We start from the raw sequence: 26,504 nt of genomic DNA, 5'->3' as shown, positions 1-26,504 counted from the left end.
ATTTGTTGACAGTCTGTCGTTGTTCCTGTGTATTAATATTCATAGTGTGAAAACATGTCCACAATAACAACTACGTTGGATCCAATCGGAACACACGTTATTATTTCAATGTATAAACAAACAATGTCATTTACAGCTAAACATTTCTCTCAAGAATGTTTCTGAATACATTTGAAGCGAGAAACAGACACTGAACGCACTGACCGGATATTGATTATATTTCTCCAACACTTCCCGTTGTTTTCTGAGGCGCGTTGCACTGGACTCACCTGGCATAAACTAATGGAATTATTTCATTCCTGTGAGTGTAAGCAATGAAATCCACCTTTGTTTTGTTTTACTCATGGGTCAGTTCCCATTAATTGTCCCAACATCTAACATCAGTTATTATGGTGGAGGCCTAATGGACTACTTTCAATACCGTAAGCAATGAAATCCTTTGTTTCATTTGTACTTTTGGGTCAATTTGGTCATTTATTGTATACGTAAATAGCCATATATTGGGTCGCCAACTGAATAAGGAATAAGGAACCGTCCCTTGTTTGGAAACAACAATAAGACACACTTTGTTATTTGTAAACTAAAAGACATGTCCGTTATTGAACTGATAGGAGACACACTTTGTTCCTTATTCATAAACTAAAAGACATGTCCGTTTTTGAACTGATAGGAGACACACTGTTCCTTATTCATAAAGTAAAAGACGTGTCCATTATTTAACTGATAGGAGACACACTTTGCTCCTTATTCGTAAACTAAAAGACATGTCCATTATTGAACCAATTGATGGAATCAATCAATGACACATCCTTCAAAATCAGTTCATATATAAACATAGAATATAGTAGATAGAATACAGGTTGTTAAAATACATTCATATACAAATAAACATATAGTAGAATACAGGTTGTTAAAATACATTCATATACAAATAAACATATAGTAGAATACAGGTTGTTAAAATACATTAATATACAATAAACATATAGTAGAATACAGGTTGTTAAAATACATTCATATACATATAAATATATAGTAGATAGAATACAGGTTGTTAAAATTAATTCATATACACACTATATTACAGCTTGTTATTTAAACTCTTAAACCCTCTAGACTTACTAAACTGGACCTGAGTTGTCTCTGTACTAGTTGTCTCTGTACTTGGACCGTTTATTTTCTGTCTACACCAAATGTAGCCAAACATAGTCATCCTACAGCTTGTAGATCTGCTATTTTTGGCTGAAGGTTCCCCACAGAATAGAGGGTATGCGTATGACATCATCATCATACCCAGAAGTTATGCGGGAACGCCTACTGAGTGGCTTGTAGATCTGCTATTTCCATCTCCTTCTTTCTTATCAAACGTTCACTTGTGTTCATTTTAGCCTAAGCTTCTTAAACTTCTTACATTTATGTATTGTAATGCATGAAATTATGTTTTTGGAATGTGGAACTTGGAATACATGTAGGCTAATTATTTTCTTGTCTTAAAAAAAATAAAAAAAACCTTAATATAATATAATATATATAATATAACTGTAACTCTGATACACAATACACATGGGACCAAATGGACCCTTACACAAAACTGTAACTGAACTATGACCTTCAGGAATTAAACCATTACAAATAATCGATAGAATTCTATTGGTCCTTAAAGTCCTCAAAGTTATTTCAACAGCTTCACTGAGCTTCATCTGAATCCATGTGGAACTGTTTGAAGAGCGGATGACATTTTTAACTCTATGTTTAGAACATTTAAATACACACAATTCATTAATTGCCAATCACACCGATAACAGTAATCACTGCCTTAAATAAAATAAAACCCATCTAATTAATCACCAGCAAAACACAGACTGTGCACACAGAATACAAGCAGAGGTGTAAAAAAATATTTGGCATGAGGTCAGAGGTAAAAAATAACTTCACATTTCCAGACTAAAGTGGACACTGGACAAAAGTCCCTGCTATGTATCGACTAGTGTGACATACGCACATGTCCGGGGAGACCTCCTCTACAACACCACACCCTCCGCTACCCAGCGATGGCTCCAGAACATTGTGACTGGGGGTGCTATGGAGGGGCTGGCTATTTAGAGGTGGGGGCTAATGAATCTTGGTTTACATAATAGAAGTCAGCCAATTTGGCTTGTTTAGAGGGGGGGCGTAGGGCTAAGCCTCCATCAGAGGGGCTCTCTACTAAAAAAAATGCCCACTGTTTTCCGTCCATCAAGACGAAGTAACTACGGTAGGCCTAGATAAGAAAGTGTATAAATGGAACCAAATGGGTCCATTTCTAGCATGCGCATATACCCTCTAATGGAAGGACATTCTAAATTGCTAATCCAATGTGTGTTTTGGTTACTTATTTCATTTAGTTTTTACTTGTTTAATGTTTGTTTGAAAGTGAAATATCCCTCATTCCCTTTGTGACTCATGGTTTCGTTTCACACAGCAGCCCTCACCCGCTGTGTGATAGCTGTGACCTGGCTGTGATACTGATAATACATGCAGAGACATCTATACATCTTTTTGACAGCTAATAGACCTGTACCTGTACTGCAGATGGTGTGGTTGAAGCAGAGCCCGGTATTGTCTAAGGCCACACACACACACACACACACACACACACACACACACACACACACACACACACACACACACACACACACACACACACACACACAGTGTCATCTGTCTGTTGTACATGTATTACACCACTAGATGGTGCAAGTATACTTCTGTATGATTAGATTTTGACCCACTCAGGCATCCAGTAAAACAACACATGAAACTCATTCATTGTTTTATATCACCATACCTTACGGTTTTTAACCTAATTGTTTTCACAAGAAGCCCCTCTAGGGAATTATTATTTTTATTACGTATCAAATAAAACATTAAAGGTAGGGTAAGTGCTATTTTTTTGTGCAAGTTTAAGCTTCACTCACACCTTTCGATCTAGCATACAACATTGATGCATACTAGATGTATGAAAGGGTTTGTTTACATCTTGCCCCAGTGCATTTCCAATGGAAGTCACATGGTTTGACACAACCTTTTTGTTGTAAGGCTTTCGGCTGTGTTTCGACCGTGTGAGCCAGGCCTCACATGTGCACAACAGATTGATGTATAGCTGATGCATGAGACTTATTGACTGATGCAAGCTCCCAATAGATTTCCAATGGAATCACATGGTTTGACACAACATTGTTGTATAAATGGTAAATGGTGCATTTATATAGCGCCTTTATCCAAGGAGCTTTACATAGATTGTGCATTACATTCACCCATTCACACACATTCATACACCGATTGCGGGTGGAAGCCATGCAAGGTACCAACCAGCAATTTGGGGTTCAGTGTCTTGCCAAAGGACACTTCGACATGTAGACAGGAGGAGCCGGGATTCGAACCGCCGACCCATGGATCATTGGACGACCTGCTCTATACCTCTTGAGCCACAGTCGCCCTGTGTATGAGGGGGAGGTGGGCAGTCGAAACACAGCCGAAAGCCGTACAACAGGAATGTTGTGTCAAACCATGTGACTTCCATTGGAAATGCATTGGGAAGCTTGCGTCAGGCCTTAGAGTGTTCAGTAACAGCTAGTCTCCATTTCTCTTCAGTCTCTTTAACATGACAGTCGGTCTCTTCTTCTCCAGGACCGTTCAGAAATGGCTCCAACAATCTGGAGGGATAAAAAATAATAACAAAATAAGTTGTTTACTTGGGAAAAAGAACCCCCCCACCACCACCCCTACCTTGGGGCCCTAATTGTTCGACCTCCCGTTAGTTCGACCGGATTAAGGTTGGTGAGGGATGCGTTGCTCCCGTGCTTGCGGTTATGTTTAGGTTAGAGTTAGAGATAGGGTTAGTAATGGTCGATCTAACGGGAGGTCGAACCAATGACATGTACCGGGGCAGTAGGCTACTTGGAGGAAATTACACTTCAAAACATGACACACACACACACACACACACACACACACATGCCCACACACACACCAGAGGTAGTCGGCTAGTGTTTATAGGTTTCAGTTTTCAGGTATATATAGGATATAAATAGCCTAGCTTTTGTTTTAACTTTAGGAGCTGACTAGTTTTAGTTACCATTGAGCTAATAGAGCCTGTTCGCTCATTTTCACGATATTTATCTGTGAAAATGAGTCACTATAAATGCAATCTCTCAAGGACATATTCCCAGCTGCGCAACTGAATCTGTCATTCAGACCATGTGTACATTGGGGATTAGTGGAATGAAAACAAACTGTAAGCGCCCCACCGGAAGAGGAAGGCTGAGGGCGGACCAAGTGGGTCAACATCCTGTTATCCACGTTCTATTGGGCGGCTCCACCAGAGGCAACAAACAGCAGAGGGCGCTGTTTTCTTCCTTTGAGCTATAGGGGTCCTTGGCCTGAAAAGGCTGAAGACACCTGATGCAAACAGATGAAACTACAGTTCTGGTTGTGGCCTCCTGGTGGCGCTATAATTGGCCAATGTGAAAATTGCCTTGGATGGCAATTGGATGATTTGAGGCATTTGGTTCCAAAAAAGTATTTTGCAAAAAATCCACCTGTTGTTGGCGCTATAACAGGCCAATGTGGAAAAGGTGGGATATATTCATCAGCCTAGTAGAAAAGTCTGTGAAAGATTTCACGTAAATTGCACACTGTGTTCATGATTTGAGGCTTTTTGTTCAAAACGGGCCAATCCTGCAAACTTTGAAAGCCAATGTTAGCCAATTAGGATGAATATAAAATATCGGACAGATCAGTCTTGAACACATGACCAATAGACGATGTAACGATTTGCGGGATTTTTGGACAGAATCCCGGAGGAATAACATAAAACATTTTCTTTCTCCAAAAGTCGGCCTCCTGGTGGCGCTATAACAGGCCGTTCTGGAAAATGTGGGGCAGAGGTTCATCGTTGGCATCCGCAGAGTGTGTGCGCAAAATTTTGCATCGACCGGGTTAACGGTGCCGGGGATTAGCTGTATACAGACGGACACAGTGACACACACTCACACACACACACACACACACACACACACACACGGAACGGAGTGCAAAACATACTTTCTCCCCATGCCTTCGGCCTGGTGGAGACAAAGATAAATGTGTTACCGCCAGGGCGGCGACGGATGAGATGGCCTTGGTGAGCGGTAGAGCTACGCAACCCACGACCCACCACATGACAGGAACCCCCTCGTCTTCATCGCCCTTCATCAGTGGCTCGTCTTGCCTGGAGGCTGCGGGGTGCACTGTGGTGACGTTGACCATGACGCCTGTCACCTCCGTGACCACTGTTGTCACGGGGGCCGGGGTCACACACACTGCAACGCATTCACAAGGCAGAAAAAACTACTAAGTGCACATTTGAAGGAATTTCCAAATTAAATGGTGTAAAGTAACTGAGTGTATTTCCTTAAGTACTTGGAGGTATTTGTACTTGAGTATTTCCAATATCAAATACTTTTACTAGTACTTCACTACATCTCAGAGGCAAATATTGTAGGCCTACTTTTACTCAACTACATTTATTTGAAAACGTTACTACTTTGTATAGATTTTGGATTCACACATTTACCCTTCAGCTATATACTGTAGGCTATTTAGACCATTTGAAAATAGCCGATCTACAAGCTCACAATGCGTCACGATGTGACGCATTGTGAGCTTGTAGATCTGCTATCAGATGATCAGCTGAGCCGAGTTCCAAGAAACATTGTTTTTTGTTGCTGTTCTTTTGATAGATCTTTTGTCAGCATATGTTTGTTCACTGACCTGCAGATTGTTGACTAGCTGGAAGATAGAGTTGGGTTAGATTGAAAGTCAACCACATTAGCATTACTATTAGGTGAACATTCTGCAGACATAGCAGAAGGGCGGCTGTGGCTCAGGAGGTAGAGCAGGTCGGAGGTTCGAATCCCGCCTCCTCCTGTCCACATGTAGTGTCCTTGTCAAGACAGTAAGACACTGAACCCTACATTACCTCCAAGGAGTTGGTCGGTGTGAGCTTGCCACCATTGATGTGCGAAGTGAGGACGCTTCGCCTCCCAATGAATGAACCATTGTAAAGCCCTTTGAGCACTTGGAAAAGTGCTATGAAAATGCAATTAAATATTATTGTTATGATTTATATTTTCACTTTTTCTTTGGTGGTTTGGGGTCAATTTAATGTATTTATGGAAATGATTTGATTATATTTTGTATTTATGAAATACTTTTGAGAAATGCTGTAAATGTTTTTAATTCATGAAAAGTTGGGATTTATTTTCATGTTTTTAAATAGTATAGGCCTAGAGTGAACGGGGGAAAAAAAGGGACCCATAAAAATGGGTCCACGACCCAAACATGGGGCGTCCCGAGTCTCCCTGTTTGGGAAACGATGCCACCCCCGCAGTGGGACCTTTTGGACTATATCCTTTTTATTAGACCCAGTGTATTTTTGTCTTATAAAGTATTCAATCAATCAATCAAAAATGGTAGTAAAATGCCATACTGTGTCTAGGTATTACCTAGAACAGTCAGGTTGGTGTAGCTCTCGTGGTTCTGTCGTCCTATCTGTACAACTTTGCACTTATAGAAGCCCGAGTCCTCCCGGGTCACAGCAGGCAGGACCAGTACACCGTCGTCTCTGATGTCCATCACCCGCGAAGAGTTCGGAAACGTCTGGAGGTCATCGCCCGTTTTCTTTATTCCACTGGGACATTTTGACAAGTCCTCCTTATCGCACTGCCGTGGAGAATAAGAACAGAACAAAGGCATTCATATAGCCTTGGTCGGGGTCGCGGGGCAACCCGTGCCCTATATACAAACACACATCAAACTGCTTTCTGTATTTTTTTCAGTGAAACTACTGACCAGAAAGACTTGTAACCAACGCCTCCACCTACTATACGCAAGCTCAACTCCTTTGGAGTGAGCAAGGATAATAGGGAAATGTGACAGGTGTCAGGAGGATGTCTTTTTTTTCTTTCCTTTTGTTTCTTGTATATAATTGTCCTTATTTACCTTTGACAAAATAATGTATTACATTTTTCACGACTGTCGGATGATGGAAATATGTTGTGTGTGCTAATTTAGTTCTTTATCTCCAAAAGAAAATAAACTTTATAAGCAGAGAACAACTTTCTGTGGGTTCACAATAATTATTGCAAAACAACATACTGTACATGGCTTTTGTGTTGCTCATGGAGTAGTAATGCATAAATGGTGTAAAAGTTTAATGCAACTCTTTTGGCCACCGGTCACAGAAATAGCTAACCATAACATAATTAAAGAATCCTTCATTCCTGATGCCATATAGGCACTAAATGATACCATGTCTCGTTAGATTTGTTTTGAATGTACTTGTCACTGTTGTCCTGCATTACATTCGCCATGAAGATAATTGTGTGTGACTAAGTGTTGTTGACATATATTTCCACATTGTGGACAATAAATTAAACTTATTATCTATCTAACTAACATGCAATGACTAATGTTTTAAACGTTTATATTGAAATTCCCTTGATTAGGAAGGGGCCAAGTGCTGTGCATGAGAGGGGTCTTTCCTACACGTGTCAGAGTATTGTGTTGATTTAAATTGTCATTGAGTTTGCACTCAAAGCTAATGTTTAATTGTAACGCATAGAATGTTTAGGCTTTTATGCAAGGGCTTATTTATGAAAGTATTTATAAGGAAGAATGGTTGCTAATTGATTCTGTGGTTGGCATTTGGTAACATCAGCGAGGGAGAGCTACAGGGCCTCGAGGTCTAGAGGTCAAATATGATTACTTTTGTGCTGCGAACCCCCCAAAAAAGATTTTTTTATTTTATGTCATTATTAATTTCTTTATTTTTTACTCAAATATCTGCTTCTGCATGGGGGTCCCTGGCACCAAATACCTTTGAGATGGGGTCCACAGCCAAATAAATATCATTTAACAGCTCTATGCCCAGTGGGGGGGATTCTGAGTCACCACAGAGTCACAACAAGCTGTGCAACATTTACATTATGATGGTTACATTACTATGGTTCATGATTTGGGGGTTTTCCAGGATATGTGTCACTTCGTGAATGCTAAAATAATGGCGATTATCTCAAACAATGGTGATTGTGATTAGACAATATGTGACAGGTCTATATGTAGCCTATACTATACTATATGTTGGGTGGTTCATTTAGGGAACAAACTTAATTGGCTTCTTATCTATATATCAAAAATTGCATTGTCAATGTGCTGAACATGCATAAAGCACGGATATACAGTATATGGTCCTTTAATGAAAAACATAATAAAACAGTGGGAGAATACTGTATTTCTTTCTAAACTAACACATTTCTAACCTTATACCAGGTGACAGAGCGGTAGCTGGTGTATGGGTTTCCTTCACACTGCAGAGCGACATCCTGTTTGCACTCCGCTTGGATCGGTGAAACACTTGCTGTGACTGAACACACCAGCAACTGAAAACAAACACATCAAAAGGACTTGAGCTTTAATCAGTACATTGATTGTTTGCTTGATTGATTGATTGATTGATTGAAATATTTATTAACAGTTAACAATTACGGTACATTCCAAGCACAACTCAATACAAAGACTGTTAACTGTGAGTGGACGACCCAATAGAGAAAGCATTACACTTGTTTACAAGAGGGTCCACCTTGTTCAAATCATCAAAACATTTAGAGACGTACAAATAGACACTTCTATATAGCCAACAACAAAAAGACGAAGGTAAAAATGGAAAAGAAACATACAGTGAGGGGGGAAAAGGAGTGGGTGGTGGTGGTGGGGGGGGGGGGGGGGGGGGGGGGGTTCAGATTTTACGGGGGCCAGTTACATTGTTGCTGTCTGGCAAAAACCTCATAAGGCTTGTTTGCTATTTTTTAATTTGAGTCCTGAAGTGTAACAGTTTTGGACATATGAGGTTTCCACCCGACAGACGATCATAAGAAAAAAATACGATAAATAAGATTATATTATGATTACTTCATCCACTTGCTTCATGTTCCGGGTCAAAATGAACAAATACAACGTTATTTAAATGCTTTCCAGCGCCTATCTATGAAGTCTATATAGTTCTATACTCACCTCAAGGAGCATTAAGAGCAGAAACATCTTCTTCACAATCTCTGTTGCTTCTACTGCTTTCCCTTTCACTGTTTCACTGTTCACATAACCAGAGCACTTCCTGTCAAAACCGTCTATAGAGGTTAGTATTCCAGGCCACAACGCCTACTTCCGCTCTGAGGTCTTTTCTCAGCGTGTCGCAGTGATTCTCATTGTACTTTAATTAAAGGAGCATTCAGTGATTCTCATTGTACTTTAAAGGAGCATTCAGTGATTCTCATCATACTTTAAAGGAGCATTCAGTGATTCTCATCATACTTTAAAGGAGCATTCAGTGATTCTCATTGTACTTTAAAGGAGCATTCAGTGATTCTCATTGTACTTTAAAGGAGCATTCAGTGATTCTCATCATACTTTAAAGGAGCATTCAGTGATTCTCATTGTACTTTAAAGGAGCATTCAGTGATTCTCATTGTACTTTAAAGGAGCATTCAGTGATTCGGGTGATTTGGAAACCCCCCCCCCCGTCCCCCGGTCCGCCCCTGTAACAAGATGTGCACATGCACGCACTACAGTGGGAGGGGACACGCGACAGGCCAACAGCACACACACCAAGGCCCGCCCCCGCTCGATCATGATTGGCTGAAGGCCCCTCTCTCTATCCTGATTGGATGAAGGCTGGGCCACCTATAACCAAAAACGAAGGTTTTTTGAGGGCTTAACTGGGGACAGGGAGGAACTCCTTATTGCGAATGCAGTGAGCACTTACTATGAGACCTAGCAGATCATGTCTGTGTGTCTGTCTGTCTGTCTGTCCGTGTGTCTGTCCCGCTATCCAAATATGGAGTGTGTTGCATCAGCAATCACTCAGCTCCATATATGGGCACAAAAGGGGCCAGGTCCACTCAGCTCCATATATGGGCACAAAAGGGGCACCATATAAGGAGTCCCCAAAGCAGCTATACGTCCAAAACCCAAATATGTACGAGCTGCGTTCGCTTCCCGCGTTTGCGCGTCTTACTCGTATGTTAAGCACACTCTATAGTAGGGAGGATTATCACAACACAACAAAAAAGCGTGTGTGAAACGTTCTACACACAATCCATGGACCATTAGCTGAAATCCAAGTTGAAGAGAAGTTTGTACGTGAAAACATGAACAGCGAACACAATGTAGTAATGGACAGTGACATGCCCAAAACAAGGACACACATAATTGTCATCAAAAACACTGAATGATTTTACTGTTAACGATGACACAACTGATTGTGTCCAAATGGCTCAGGGTTCAAATCCGGGCACCGTCAACTCAGTGCGTTAGTCTTCAAGAACCCTGCATTTTGTCTCCCTGTTCTTCTATAGTGTCGCAGTCCCGCCCCCTTTCATGATAACGTCGAGACCCAGAAGTGAATTCCCCGTTCATTTTCCCCATAGGCTTTTCAAAAAGTATTTATTTAAAGACGTTTACGCCGCGGACAAAGCCAACTCGAGTTGCGACAAATCATGACAACAAACACAACATTTTGGGCTGAACAAATAATTACAAAGAAGGAAAACGACAAAAATTATTTGTCCGGCCCGAATAATTGTGTTTGTTGTCATGATTTGTCACAACTCGAGTTGACTTTGTACGAGGCTTTAAAAGGCCTTTAAATAAATACTGTTTGAAATGTCTATGAGGAAAATGAACGGGGAATCATTTCCTGGGCCCTGGTAGGGGGCGGGACTGTGACGCTCTATTGAGACATTTAGATGGTGTCAAAGGTCATGTCTCACCTATAGACAGGATCTGACATGGATTTGTAAAAATGTCAGCACTGCCACTTTAAAACACGACAAATACATATTAACAGGGTTGGCTAATAAGACTTGTGTGCCTATCTATCAGTCATAGTTTTAGTCGACAAAATCAACACTGAGTTCGTCAGCATGGCTGACATCAAAAAGGTTCAACTGTTTTGTCTCATCCTGTTATTTTCTTGTGAGGGAACCAGGTCTCTTTGTTGACAGGAGGTCCAGACATACTGTAGGTCATTGTAGGTTATTCATAGCGGATCCTACTGTAGATTATTAATAGGTGTTTGGCTTTCCAGCCAGCTAATTATTATGAAGTAATCTATATATATATATATATATATATATATATATATATATATATATATATATATATATATATATATATATAGATCATGAAATGTAGAAATTATAAAAAGTACAGCTTCGTCACTTCAACACTGAGGGAGCCCAGGATCGAACCCAGGATCGATTAGACCAATGCTTCATAGAGATCTTCTCCTATAGAACAAAATAGATATGTATTTTATGCCGAGTCCTCCAATTCTCCACCAGACATACATAGCTGATAGTTCCCACCTGATGTTGTGTGCTATAGTTCAGACATGTCTACACTGTACTGAATAACCGCTAGCTTCCATAGTGTCTTGAGACTAGGGGCTGTATTTTGCGTGTCTTAAGTACCAGGTCTTATTACCTAACTTGAGTAAACTAAAGACCTGGAGGCGTGATCAATGCTCTTTGGCCACTCAGAATAGCCACTTTGTGGTACTTGTTTCATACCATATGTTGGAATAATTCTGACCATATAATTTTAATTTAAGGGGCGTGGTAACGTTTAGATAGATTTTCAGCCATTTTGGGCCACGGTGCGCTGCATTTCTTTATACCTTTTATTAGGTTGTGACATTTCTTTATGTAAGCTTTTGGATAAACTTACTATGTGTAGGCTATACTGTATGTTTCATTGTGCTGGGTGCCAATCATTTAAGTTGAAACATTTTCTTTAACAAATTCTCTACAAATTTGCTACAATACATGCATCTAAATTCACATTATGAATACTCACTCATTACTCACGGCAACCCATCTTTTACATTTCGGCCAATAACTCTTGAACCTGGGTATAGGCTCTGTTTGCGTTCAATTGGGTTTGAATCGTGCTCTGTTAGAACACTGCGTTCAATTGGATTTGAACCGTGCTCTGTTTGCGTTCAATTGGGTTTGAATCGTGCTCTGTTAGAACACTGCGTTCAATTGGATTTGAACCGTGCTCTGTTATAACACTGCGTTCAATTGGATTTGAATCGTGCTCTGTTTGCGTCCAATTGGATTTGAACCGTGCTCTGTTATAACACTGCGTTCAATTGGATTTGAACCGTGCTCTGTTATAACACTGCGTTCAATTGGATTTGAACCGTGCTCTGTTAGAACACTGCGTTCAATTGGATTTGAACCGTGCTCTGTTATAACACTGCGTTCAATTGGATTTGAACCGTGCTCTGTTATAACACTGCGTTCAATTGGATTTGAACCGTGCTCTGTTAGAACACTGCGTTCAATTGGATTTGAACCGTGCTCTGTTATAACACTGCGTTCAATTGGATTTGAACCGTGCTCTGTTAGAACACTGCGTTCAATTGGATTTGAACCGTGCTCTGTTATAACACTGCGTTCAATTGGATTTGAATCGTGCTCTGTTATAACACTGCGTTCATTTGGATTTTGCCACGGTGTCTTATCTACTCGAGTGACCGGTGGCATCTAAGCCCATGACCCACCTACTGCGGTTCCAACAAGAAGATGGGGTTAAGCAAAAGTCAATGGGATTGGTAATTTAACCCATTTTGGTGTTGTGCTTTAGCTATTGAAAAATAGCAGATCTACAAGCTCATCTTGTACAGTAGGTCTGCTATTTTTTTTTTAAACCCGAAGAACGACTGACATAGCTTTTTCAGAAAACTGTCAGGAGATGCAGAAGACATTTATAGAATCTGATCTCGGGTCAAAATGGGTTAAGATGCGAAGGCCCCTTTCCTCCCCGAAAATTGCACACACTTGTCTATGCCCCCTTCTGTGACACACGAGGGACTGCCTCTCACACGAGTGGACCGCATTAAATAACTCCCAAAGCCTCTGCTAAACCGATACCGCATTAGCTTTCCAATCCCAGTGCCTCGGGTTCGAATCCTTCTCATCGCAGTGTTTATTTAATGGTTAGTTTTTAGGCATATGAGGCTTTTTTTGTTTATGCCACTCGGCCCACTTGGTGAGAAAAGACTATAGCAGTAGAAAAAAACCCACTTAAAATGGGGGAGGCACGCGGTGCGATGGCCGCTAGAGCCGACTCAGCGCGTCCGATGTATGTGCTTTATTGTACAGTCTAATGGCCCTTGGGATGAAGTCTATCTGTGCTACATGTCTGAGATAATGATAATAATGATAATAACTTATTTATTTATATAGCACATTTCAAGACATAGTCACAAAGTGCTTTACATAACAGGGTAAAAAAAACAGCAACAAACGTAGTCACATGCTACAACAAGATATCATTGAATGACGGCAAGGAAAAGCATGAAAGCACACACACACACACACACACACACACACACACACACACACACACACACACACACAAAATAGAATGAGGTATGCAAAAGGTAATTAAGAAAAAGCCTTAACGTAAAGGTGGGTTTTTTTTAGAAGGGATTTAAAACGTGACACAGTTAAATTAAATTAATAGGTAGGGGCGTTCCATATAGTTTGGGAGCCCGGATTGCAAATGCCCTGACACCCTTTTGTGATCAGATGTGGCTGTGGGGGTCTCAAGGAGGGCTCTGTCTGAGGACCTGAGTGAACGTGTGGGCTTATAGGGAGCCAGCATGTCGGACCATCCAGAGATAAAAACCTGTTACTGAATTTGCTCGTTCTGAGAGTAAAAGTGAGTGAGACCCACAGCCACAACACTAGACGGCGACCATGATCTGGTACCAACCAATTTTAGAACAAATCTATTTTAAACACCATCTATTAAAGGACAACTTTAGTTTTTTTCAACCAAGGTTCATGTTTTAGGTTGTTAATAGAGAAACTAAAAGATGAGTGTTCTTTTTTTTTCCATTTGCTGCTTTCTTTCGTTTTAGGGATTTTTGCTGTTTTTGACAGGGGGGCATTCGAGCATGGGGCTAATTTACAACATTTATAGCGATTTATCTTTTAATTATTTACTATAGTCCTAATAAACCCCTGGAAATTTCATCTGGCCACAAAACATCACGAGATCTACTGAATGTGTCAAACTGACATATTGAGCCTATGACACAGTGTGGCTTCCCCCCAGTAGGCTACCTTCACATTCAGTAGATCCTGTGATTTATTTGTAGCCAGATGTAATTTCCTGGGGTTTATTAGGGCTATAGTAAATAATAAAAAAATAAATCTCAATAATATTTTGTAAAAAAAATACATATTTAGCACCATGCTCGAATGCCCCCGCCCCCCCCTGTACAAAACAGCTAAAATTCCTAAAACGAAAGAAAGCAGCAAATGGGAAAAAAATAACACTCATCTTTTACTTTCTCTAAAAACAACCTAAAACATGAACCTTGGTTGAAAAAAACTAAAGTTGTCCTTTAAGTTCCCAAACATGTGTGGGTCGCGGACACATCTTTATCGGTCTCTTATTTTTTGTTTCCTACTTTCTTTTGGGGGGGTTTAATTATTATTTCAACACATTTTCTAAAAACATTCCCAAAAATAGCTTGAAATAAAAATCTAATTCAATGGTTTGTTCAATAACTAATGTTCTCTATATCCCCGCCTGCATTTACCCTCGCTCAAACGCATGGAAGCCTTTTCAGCTAGAACGATAGATTACAAACATTTTAATAATTTTAATAAATCTTTTAATAATATATACTGTATGAGGGAGGTGTCTCGCTAGAAGTGCTTTGCTATGTAGAATCGATTGCCTGCCTTAACTACTGCAGAACGGTCCGCCGATCTCCGACAGGGCGGGCTGTCTAACCCAGGGGAGCAGACTTTGGAAGTCAGTCACAGCCACGGAAGAAATCTTAACTTTTCGAAAGAATATAAAATAATCTTCTTAACCCATTTAGACCTGCGTTTTACCTTTGCATGCTGGGAGCTACCTCCTCTGTGTCTCATGCGCCTCTCATATGCTGTAGTAACATTTTATTTATTTATTATTATTTATGAATTTGAACTTGGTTTTCAGAAAACATTAGGTTAGGTTTTAGATGCCGTTGTTAGAATTGGCCTCAGGTCTAAATGTGTTCTAGAAGAATCTGAAGTGAATGTGAATCTGATGCCAATGACGGTTGATGAAACCCAAAGTTTAGATTACTAATAACGTTAAAACATTTTATTATTGTTTAACATATTAGTGTTTTTCTTCACGAATCAAGAGTCGATATCCCAATAATTTAAATGAAATCAAAATCTAATAATTACTCAAATCGTGAGTTTTAACCCATTTTGGGGCGGGAACCCATTTTGGTGTTAGCATTACGTTATGCTTTAGCTATTTAAAAATAGCAGATCTACAAGCTCATAGCGTGCCACTGAGTGGCGCGCTAGGAGCTTGTAGGTCTGCTATTTTTGAAAAATCGAAGAGCGACTGACATAGAAGACATTTTTAGAATCTGATCTCAGGTCAGAATGGAAAACTGTCAGGACGTAGAAGACATTTTTAGAATCTGATCTCAGGTCAGAATTACTGGACTACAAACGGTATGGTACATCTTACAGATTTTCAGCTTTTAACCCATTTTGGTGTTCGCATCGTGTCGTGCTTTAGCTATTGAAAAATGTAGGTCTGCTATTTTTGAAAAATCTCAGGTCAGAATGGGTTAATAATGACACTGTCGGGATGTAATAAGACATTTTTAGAATCTGATCTCAGGTCAGAATGGGTTTAATAATGACACTGTCGGGACGTACAGTAATAAGACATTTTTAGAATCTGATCTCAGGTCAGAATGGGTTTAATAATGACACTGTCAGGACGTAATAAGACATTTTTAGAATCTGATCTCAGGTCAGAATGTGTTAACAATTCACACTGTCGGGACGTAATAAGACATTTTTAGAATCTGATCTCGGGTCAGAATGGGTTAAAATGTGTGTTCTCCTCCAGGTGGTTCCATCAGGGGATAAATCCGCACACAGGCGCTGAGGACTGGCTCTACACTGGAGGCTACTTTGAGAGAAACTACGGCCCGCAGACCCACAGTCCCGACATCTATTGATCTCCACCCGTCGCCTTAACCTGACTCTGCCAGATGGGGGCGGTATTGGGTAACCATGTTCCCAAGCTGTGAAACAAAATGTGTAGCAAGCTTATTTGGATCTGGCAGCGTCAGGTTACCCGTCGCCTACCCCCAGCCCACATTTGTCACCTCATTTCTACACAGTCTGTGAAAAAAAAACAAAGTTTATGATATATATATATATACAGTATATTAGAAATGGTTTGTTTGCAATTTTACGGTGCATCGATAGACTATAGTTTTTTACAGAGTTGAAACAATAATCTCTTTCGTTTTTAGAGTTGACTTTTTTTTAATTCAGACGCCACACATAAAGGGACTTATTCTTGGTCTCTCAAGTTAGATAACCGATTCCACGATATTCTAATGCTTTCGTGTAGACCAGGAGGGGTCCTTGGACATTTTTTCAGGAAAAGGACCCCTTAGCTGAGAGAGAGGGAGAGAGGGAGAGAGGGGGGGAGAGAGGGAGAGAGGGAGAGAGAGAGAGAGAGAGAGAGGGAGAGGGAGAGAGAGGGAGAGAGAGAGGGGGAGATGAAGCAGGGAACCCACACTACGTATTGGATTCATCTTAACCCATTTTGTGCGGGAACCCCTTTTGGTGTTAGCATTGTGTTGTGCTTTAGCTTTTGAAAAATAGCAGATCTACAAGCTCATAGCGCGCCACCGAGTTCCCCCCCCCCTCGGGGGGGGGGGGGGGGGGAAATTATATCCCAGATATAAATGGCATTAAATGAGGGTCAGTAGCCTCTGCATGTCGCGCGTGCCGACTCGGCCCCCAGCCTGGTACCCTAGTCAAAATAACCCTGAGATAGGTGAACACACTATTAGACACACTACTAGTGGTGCACCACTCAAAAAACAATACAGTGAGTGAACATATAAATATATGAGACGGGTAAAGTGCTAGGCTACAAATAACATGATTAGAATACTTGGTTATCTATTCTACAGTACATGATTAGAGAAAAGAAGAGATGATACAAAGAAATATAATTAAGTTATCTGGTCAATTAAGTGGGTCCTAAACTTATGTTTGAAATTATTTAATGAAGTAGAATTTGATGAGATTGCTTATAGGTGTTCTATAGCTGGGCCCTTAGAGTATATATGAATAGAGAAGGCACCCAGAGGAAACCCTGAGGCGAAATGGACATAGTGGCCGAATGAAGGTATTGCAGTTGGCCCCAGACACATGAACGCGCTGGTCCGTTGACTATCATTTTGCACGTTCACGATGACACGTGAACGCTGTTTCATACGTGAACGCACCTGGAACGCACGTGAACGCGTGCAATGATAGTCAACGGCAGCGCGTTCATGTGTTTGGGGCCAATCCATCCCAGAATGCAATCTGTTCCTACCCGGAAGTAGGAGTGAAATCGCCTCATGCACTTTTGAGCAACTTAATGCAAGTGGATGGAAGGAGAACTCGGATGTCTTCTCTATTCATATATACTCTAAGGCTGGGCCCCCCTGTATCTGATGGAGAACTGACACAGACCAGTACGGCACTTTGGGAGATGTAAATGATTTGCCTGTCTCATATTGAAGTGGTGCACTGGGAAAAGTATTTACATGGCAAAGGAAATGAAACTGGCTGGAACAATACTTTGAAAATAAGGTTGCAGGTTTGGTATGTATATAAATTAAAGATTGGTCAAATCTGGTACCTGCCCCTAGGCCTAGGGGGGAGAACATGCAAACTCCACATAGAAAGGCCCTTAATTATCTTGATTGATTTAAGAGAACTTTCCTGTTATCTCTCATAATGGCACGAACATCAATACAGCATGGAATTGTGAACAACAACTTTGTCCACAATTCCATCGTTGGCAACGACAACAACATATTATTTAGTTTTGGGCCTGAGAGGCTAAATCTCATCAAATGGTGGTCCGTGGCTCAACTGCTGACTATATGAATAATAGCCCTCGATAATGGTTGGAAACCACTGTTCTAAAGTATTCAATCAATCAATCAGTCCATTCTGAGGTGCTGATTTCATGATAAGTCATGAGGCATGATGTCTTTGTGCTTGCAGGGACTAGACTGCACTATAACAGGGACTATAGACTAGACTGGACTATAACAGGGACTAGACTATAGACTATAACAGGGACTGTTACGATTCAATGTTCTACGTATTGGACCCTCGTCTGGTTCTGGTGTGTGACGACCCGGTTGACATTTCCATGGTTCGGCGGCGGACAGACAGACAGGCTAGCCCGGGAGAAGAGATTAACATGACACGGAGACATGGTCAGATTAAAACGTTCACAAGGTTTATTACACATACAGCAGCATATATAGCTTGGATACTTCGTGTCCTAACGACGTCACTGACTAGACATCACAAATCCCTGCCTGCAGCACGCGGCCTTCAGCGTGCTCTAACACAGCCCTAAAGTATGTTAGGCCTACAGTTCAGACAGTGCATACATATAAGTAATATATATTAGCCTATTATAATATAGCCTATTCACGTACCAGTACCAATTCTCAGTACACAACTGTTGTATATCACAACACCGAGCATACACATAAAAAAGCCAGCCGACCACAGTACTTTCAACTTATCCAACTTACATACATGTATACATTACCTGCCCAACCAATATTGAAACATATCGTAATTACGTCACCATTATAACCCGACTTTAGTATTTCATTTCGATGTTTTACAGAGAGGCTGACATTTGAGAGTTCGGTAGCTCCGCCCCTGCACACACACATGTGTTGTGAATACACTGGCAAAACCAGTTTGGTGATTAAAAATGGTAATAGAATATTATTAGTAATAATAACTTCTGCAAAGTAACTAATATCCAAAGTTACAAAATAATTGCAACAGATTAAAAGACCAATATGTGACTCTTGAGATGTAGTGGAGTAGAAGTATAAAGTGTTGAAAAATGGACAACACTCGTCAAGTAAAAGTAGCCCATCTCAGAATTGCTAAATAGTTAGTGTATTCTTAATTTTTTACAAGTACCTACTTTAGGTACAGTACCCGAGTTGAATGTACCCCACTCACAAACCACTATGAAGACATGAGCTGCGAAATACATTATTTTTAATTCATTTTATTTATTTATTGTGATTCTGCCATGTGCCAATTCAGATATTGTCAGAATTCTTCTGGCTCCTCCTCTGCAGTTTCCGGAGTAATGAACCCTTCCTGTGAAGAAACAATTATTCACGTTCTGTTTTTACGGTTTAGCAACATGTAAACCACCGAGTCTCAAATTGGGGCTCTGGGCGGATTCTGGCCACACACACACACACACATAGACCACACACCCCTATAGTAAATGTTTTCAAATAGTAGAGTAAAGGTACAATATTCGCCTCCGAGATGTAGTGTAGTAAAACTATGTATTGTACTCTTGTAAATGGTGCATTTATATAGCGCCTTTATCCAAGGCGCTTTACATATAGATTGTGTTCACCCATTCACACACTTGCTGGCAGCGGAAACCATGCAAGGCACCAACCAGCACATCAGGAGCAATTTGGGGTTCTTGCTCAAGGACACTTCGACACTAACTCTGGGGGAGCCCGGTTTCGAACTGGCAACCTTGTGGTTACCATCCAGCCACTCTACCCCATTATAGCCACCGCCGCCCACCGTCTTTGTAAAGTCCAAAGACCTCAAAATTGCACTCGGGTTACTTGTCTTACACCACTGCTCCTTACATTGTGTTAGATATAGCGCTATACGTACCTCAGTGGCGTACAGGATGTCTTTAATCTTCTGCAGGGTGGGGTCTGCCTCCGTTTCCTGCGGCTCCTCACAGATCATCTCGATGCTCCTCAGCTTCCCAAAGTAGAAGTCTCTCTCCTGGGTGGAGTTGGCCAGCACTGACCGCAAGGATTCCCTCTGGACATAAGAGGAGGAAGAGGACACGTTGAGTTTGCAGATCGCGTCTTGTCGGCAACAACCACAGATACTAGTTTGGTTCTCAAACCTGTTGTTTTGGACCCCCAAATTGATATATTTGACTCCCGTCTGAAGATGTTGCATGTCAGGGAGCACTGAGAAAACTGTTGCGCCTTTCTTCGTCCTCTACTAGGAGCAGTGGTCTCAAAAACAGAGGAAAACGTGACAGAAAAAGACCCGCTCACTGTATAAAAAAAATAATTAAGGAAAACTCCTTAGACAGAGACTTAAAGGGATAGTTCAGATTTTTTTTACTTAAGTTGTATGTAATACTTGCCATTAATATAGTGGTTGCAACTGTATTACGTAATTGATTGCCAGAGTCCTGTGGTGGGAGTTCTGCTCTGGTTTTGGTGAAATATCAAGTAGTTCCGGTCATTTTGTGGGGGGGGGGGGGGGGGTACTGGGGGCCACGCAGTAAAACTAATGTAATTTGTATTGTTGACCTATTTCTAAAATATTAGTGCAACCTTCGTTCTTTTTTTACCCCTCTATCACACAGAAATATGTTTTTTGTGTCCATATTGCGCCCAAAAACAATGTTCCATGTGATGGAGTGGTCAAAGTTGAACTAAAGTCGCGGTAACATTTTAGAAATAGGTCAACAATACAAATTACGTTCGTTTTGTGGAATAATTTACTTTTACTGAGTGGCCCCAGTGCCCCCCACAAAATGACCGGAACTACTTAATAATGCAACCACTATATTAATGGCAAGTATTTCACACAAATTAATCTGAACTATCCCTTTAAGAAAAAGATTATATGTTCTTGTATCACGCTCATAAAGTGCTCTGTGCTCAAAGTGCAATTAAAAGTAGCAAACGTTTCGGTTCCAAGACCTTCGCCAGTGCCAGAGATTATTCTCAAAACATTTCAAAACAAAAAATAGCAGATGTGTACAGCATGAAGTGAGTCGCTGTGAGCTTGTAGATCTATTTTTGAATAGCCAACGTATAAAAAAGGTACAGACACAGGGTTGATTTACAGTAGGACTTTACATGCGAAAACAAAGGCAAAATGTGGTGTGGGCATTCTTTGTTTTCTTTGCATCTTTCAGCTCTTCCAATGTACACACACAGTTACACAAACGTACACACCGTTAGGCGGAAGCATTTCAAACTGAGCCTCCAGCACCACATGCACAAACATGAATACAATGACTAGTCTATATCATGAAAAAGCAAACATATCTATGCACATTGGAATTCATTTAAGAAGACATTTTGACCAGCTTGGTCAATACATGGATGATAAAATGAGTTTGAATTCCAGCGAGCAGATGAAAACATGCCATCAATGACTCACCAACTCCTTCAGGTCTGTGTTGTCGTCTTGGCTCGGTGCCGTGGATGGAGAATTGCGTCCCGGGCGGTTGGTTTGTGGGGTAGACTTTCTAGGTGCTGGATTTGAAGACAGAACGTTAATAAATACAATGTGCATTCGCTGGTTTATGCTCCACTACGTTTACACAGCATTGCATTTCCTCACGTCCATCATGTTAAGTGCCATTTTTAACATCATGTCTTTTGTCTAAATATCGTTGGGATGCCGAACCGAAGGAACCGGATCCGACATTGAGGAACCGATTTGAATATGTGGCTCTCAAACCTTTTAATTTCAATGACCACCATAACGAACCGTTACAGACCTGTAAGGGTAAATTTGGAAACCCCCTCCTCAAGTGACCCAGAGGGTCCCTGGACCTCACTTTGACGAGAACATTTGTGCAAATAATATTGTATGCACGATTGAATTTGTGTTCATCAAAATATAATGAATAATTAGGGACCATTAAGGAATAGGACCATTATGAGGGAATAGGATCCGGAACCATTGGTTCTGGTGACTGACAAAGTCATTTTTAATACACAAAGGGGCTGTGTTTTTTTTTCAATTACTTTTTAATTTATTTGATTCTTTCCAAACAAATTAAAAATTATAATCTTCCCTTTTGGGGGTCCCTGACAGTGTTTTCAGGAGGGGGTCCGCGGCCAAATACATCAAGTCGGGGGTCCTTGACATGAAACGGTTTGAGAACCACTGCCCTGACCCACCCAGCATGAACGGACACCAATCACCACTGCACAAGTGAACCCCAAACCCCAGCATGCATTGCAAACCAGTCGCCACAGTACCAATGGAAGCCGATGGTCTGCCAGGGGCGTTGCCAACAATCCCTGTACTAGTATAGCCAAAAACAAACATTTTGAACCCGCTGAATCAGTCTGCAGGATATACCACTATACAACAATGTAAAGCCTGATTTAAACCCGATTACGCAGGATCAGAATACCATTGTATTGTCACTGTGTGCATGCCAGCATTCACAGGCGTAATTTCAGAAAGAAGGGGCTGGCAAGACATGACATACCAGTCAGTCACTAGAACCAAGGACGGGTTTCATTCAGATTCAGATACCTTTATTTGCCATTGTGTAAAACACATAGGAATTTGCTTTGACATTTGACATGTGTGCATTTCTTATTCTTTTTTCACATATAACGAAAAAACAACAACAACAACAACACAAAATACAACACCGTGCAGGAAGTATAAATATAAAGTGCAGAGTTTATGATAGTGCAAAACATGTCCGGTGACACTCCCTAGGGGGCATGGGTGGGAGGGAAACCAGAGTAATTTAGCAGCCTGGCGGCTGAGGGGAAGAAACTCAGTCTATGGCGGACTTTTGTAGCCTTCAGCAGCCGCAACCGTCTCCCAGAGGGGAGCAGGGTGAGGAGGCCGTGGCCAGGGTGGGAGGGGTCGGCCATGATCTTTCTCGTTTCTATAGTTTGATGAATCTATCATGGTTTGAAGTTACAATGGGCTTGTACTGTAGGAAGGGGGCGTGTCTGAAAATGATGCTTAATTGTGTCGTCCACTCACACTCTTTGTATTGAGTTTGTGCTTGAAATGTACTGTAATTCTGCAAACTGTTATATCAATTTCATATCAATATCAATATCAAATATCAATAAATCAATCAATAATATAAAAAAAACAACCTATAGGCCTACCTCAATTTCAACTAACGTTTAGAACGCTATTTTGTTCCGATCCATACAGGAATTAGAAGGTTAATACTTTATGCATCTGACTGAGTGTGTATTTTATTTTTACTAGCAGACTAAAGTGAGCTGCAAGTGCTTCCTCCTTTCTTGCTCTGTCACAGAGGCAGAGCAAGAAAGGAGGAACCGAGCCGAGGAATTTAGGAAGCCACTGAGCCTGACGCGCCGACCACTTTTAGCGCCTCGGATCTTCCTACGCCCCCAGCCAGTGTAAAATACCCGGTAGTGGGGAACACCCCCTGTATAATGGTATGCCCCAGCAGCACTGGGGGAAGTTGTCTTATCTGGTTCAACCGCTGCCTGGTAACGTTGAGGTACTCCGCTTGATTAATCTGTTCAGCGTCCGCCTGTGCCCTCTGGGGTCCGCCTGTGCCCTCTCGTGGCTTATTGCTTTTCTAAAACGGTTACAAACATATGTACCATATTAACCTAATAAAACTATTGAATTCACAAAAGTAGCTACGCTTTGCGCTACCAGAGCGAGCCACATAACTTCCTTGTTGTGCTCGGCAAGTAGGCGGGAGAATAGCGCTTGATGTTTTTACGGGGCTGCCTGGAGCCACACATTCACAGGCTGCGTCCGAATTGCTAGGGTTGTTCCCTACTCCCTATCCCCCATACGGGGATCCAGACTCTAGTGGACTCTATAGTGATGATTTCGGACAATACTCCCTGTATGGGGAGCACCGACTCTGACGTCAATATCGATAGAGGGCGCTGTAGTTCCGCGGGTTCATGTACTTTTTATTTGCATGAAATCCCCATTAGGTTTTTTCAGATCGCCTCATAAAGAACTGTTTGAAAAATAAACAAATCATCCCGGCCGTTTCACTCATTTGGATATGAAGAATCAACTGACTACAAGAAACCAATCAAAACGCTGCTGCTGAATTTCTGCTAGGAACAGACTGTATCAAATAAGTGACTGCAGGCTGTCACCTCCCTGCAAGGACAGTTTGTAAAGTTATTTTTAAATTCATGAATGAATAAAGAAAAAATAGGTTAATGAAAATATGTTTGCAGGCATTTAGGCCTATATATCTATGATAAAAAGGTTATTTTAAAATCATAGGCCCATAACAATGGGCCTATGATTATTATCAATAAATTAATATTGGGCTATATCCATTATCCAGCAATATGAAAACAGTGCACAACCTTGACAATATATGAAAATATCAGCAGCATGATTGATTAACCACATGAACCCCCGCTAATCCTGGGGCGGGGGGGATAGGCCTACCAAAAATAGCCGATCTATAAGCAACGCGCGACGTCCGTGTTGTGAGCTTGTATACTTTTACTTGGGTACTTTTGGTAAAGAATTACCAAAAGTAGCCGATCTACAAGCTCTGCTCACAATACGGACGTTTGGTGTTAACAGAAACACTAGTCCAATAAATGACTGCCTACACAATGAAGTTTTAATGCATTTATTATTTGTGATAAAGAATCTCACAAATATATTCTACAGCAAGCAACTGATTCCTCTCCTAACGTCATGCGCTGGGCCTGGGTGATACAATGAATCAGATTAGTAATACTATTGCAAATGAGTAGATTTATTATAAATAAAATAAAACAATTTCAAATAAATGCACAGATCATTTGTCTCGAGATCTGTAGCTTCGAGATCCGCCAGGGAAGAAAAGAGGGGAAAACGAAAGTTTAAAAAGTACATTTGTGTTGATTTCTTTCGCTGGTTCAACTTCTGCCTCTTCTGAGTTGGAGCGCAATGAGCGCATGCATGCAGAAGCAGCGCACGTGCGCAAACGCGTGCATGTGCGCTCAAGAGCGAGCTTGCACAATGCATTATGGGGCAGATTTGCTTCGCTGTGTTTTTGTAGTGACCATCGGATGCTCCCTACAATTCCCGGTGCATTATGGGATACTTCAGTCCACTACGTTAGGGTGCAAAAATGCTCACTACATATTCGGACACTATAACAAAATGGCGGAACCTCAAAGTAGTGCACTATATGGGGCATAGGGAATGATTTCGGACGCAGCCACAGTCATTATGAGCCGGGCGGTGCTTAGACGCCCGCACGGCATGTGTTTGTAAATCAATCAAGCGCTCTCCTTCCCCAGTTCAGCTACAAGGCTGCAAGATGATACAAAGTGATTGAAGGAGTGGGTTATCGGTGAAATTTACACCGGTCACGTGATGGTAACCAGCCAATCAGAATGAAGTATTGGGACTACCCGTTTTAGAATTGACAATTTAGCGGATTTGAGGCTGAGAAAGAAAATTAAGAAAAATATCTCTGGCGCTTGTCAACACGATTTGTCCGCTAAGTTGGCAACACTGAGCACAGGTTGGGAAACACTGCCCTAAACCACATCATCATCACTCATGCTTATCGTTCTTTACTTCGTGCACAGACCCAAAACCAGTTTGGTGACTTTGGTCTCTAGACACTCCCTTCTTTGTGTGTTAAAACAGTCGACCATTTTGACACAACAACGACACAGAGAGAACTGCACAACATGCACTCCATTTTGCCACATTGGATTCAAGCCTAAAGATTGATATCGGGTAGGTGTTTTTAATCACTTTACTGGAACTAATGTCTAGTCTGTTTTAGGGGGCATTCCAACAGGTAGCTAAATATGTATTTTTTTCCACAAACCCCACAAAGGATCTACTGAATGTGAAGAGCCAGGGGATACCATATGTGGGGAACTACCCATAGATCCGAACGAACATGCACTACATTCAGTAGATCCCGTGATCGTTTGTGGCCAGATGTAATTTCCTGGTAATTTCTAGTAGGACTACATTTTATTAGATCACAACTTGAATCGTGATGCAAACAGCACAGGGAGTGTAATAAATAATACAATACAGGAACTTTCTAAAATAAGTAATGACAAAAAGTCATTTCAGTAATTTGCTACTGAATTGAAAAGAGGAAAAGAAAATGAAAAGAGAAAGAAAATACTGGATTTGTGTAAAATAAATAATTTGTCTGGAATATAATGTTTGAAAACTTGTTAAAATGGTACTAGCATGGTGATTCAATGGTATGGTGAGTTGAGTGAATGCTTCAAAGTCTAGTTCCATGTCCATGTCTAGTTCCAACTCCAGTAAATGTCCATTATTACAAAACCCTAAACCACATCATCAGATGCTTATCGTTCTTTACTTCGTGCACACACACACACACACACACACACACACACACACACACACACACACACACCAGGCGCGGCGATATAGGAGAGGCAGTATAGAGGCATGTCCTAACATGGCAAACAACCCCCAACTATTTGTTTGTGGGTCATAAAGTTAGTGGCCACGGGCTACACTGAGATTCCTAGCCTGCTAAGG

The 26,504-nt window shown here is 41.1% G+C and overlaps 2 protein-coding genes across 2 annotated transcripts in view; one reads left to right on the top strand and one right to left on the bottom strand.

Annotated features, from left to right (window-relative positions):
- Positions 1-19,260: 19,260 nt before the first annotated feature.
- LOC308315176 (microtubule-associated protein RP/EB family member 1-like) lies at positions 19,261-22,163 on the bottom strand (the record flags this gene model as incomplete). The annotated part of the gene is made up of 4 exons (XM_080763016.1): positions 19,261-19,337; positions 19,884-20,039; positions 21,408-21,502; positions 22,157-22,163. The coding sequence occupies 4 exons, from the start codon at positions 22,161-22,163 to the stop codon at positions 19,287-19,289; spliced, it is 309 nt and encodes a 102-aa protein (XP_080619142.1). The 3' UTR covers positions 19,261-19,286.
- A 3,254-nt stretch (positions 22,164-25,417) lies between these two features.
- LOC308315175 (NACHT, LRR and PYD domains-containing protein 12-like) overlaps positions 25,418-26,504 on the top strand; it is a 42,961-nt gene continuing 41,874 nt past the window's right edge. Inside the window, exon 1 of the mRNA XM_080763015.1 lies at positions 25,418-25,709. The gene's annotated coding sequence lies outside the window, so the exon portion shown is untranslated. The remainder of the gene's footprint in view (positions 25,710-26,504) is intronic.

The sequence above is a fragment of the Protomyctophum bolini genome, assembly GCF_963924005.1.
Source record: "Protomyctophum bolini genome assembly, chromosome: 5".
NCBI classification, from domain to species: domain Eukaryota; kingdom Metazoa; phylum Chordata; class Actinopteri; order Myctophiformes; family Myctophidae; genus Protomyctophum; species Protomyctophum bolini.
Note: the sequence above shows the minus strand (reverse complement) of the source record. Positions and strands in the feature narration are given on the sequence as shown.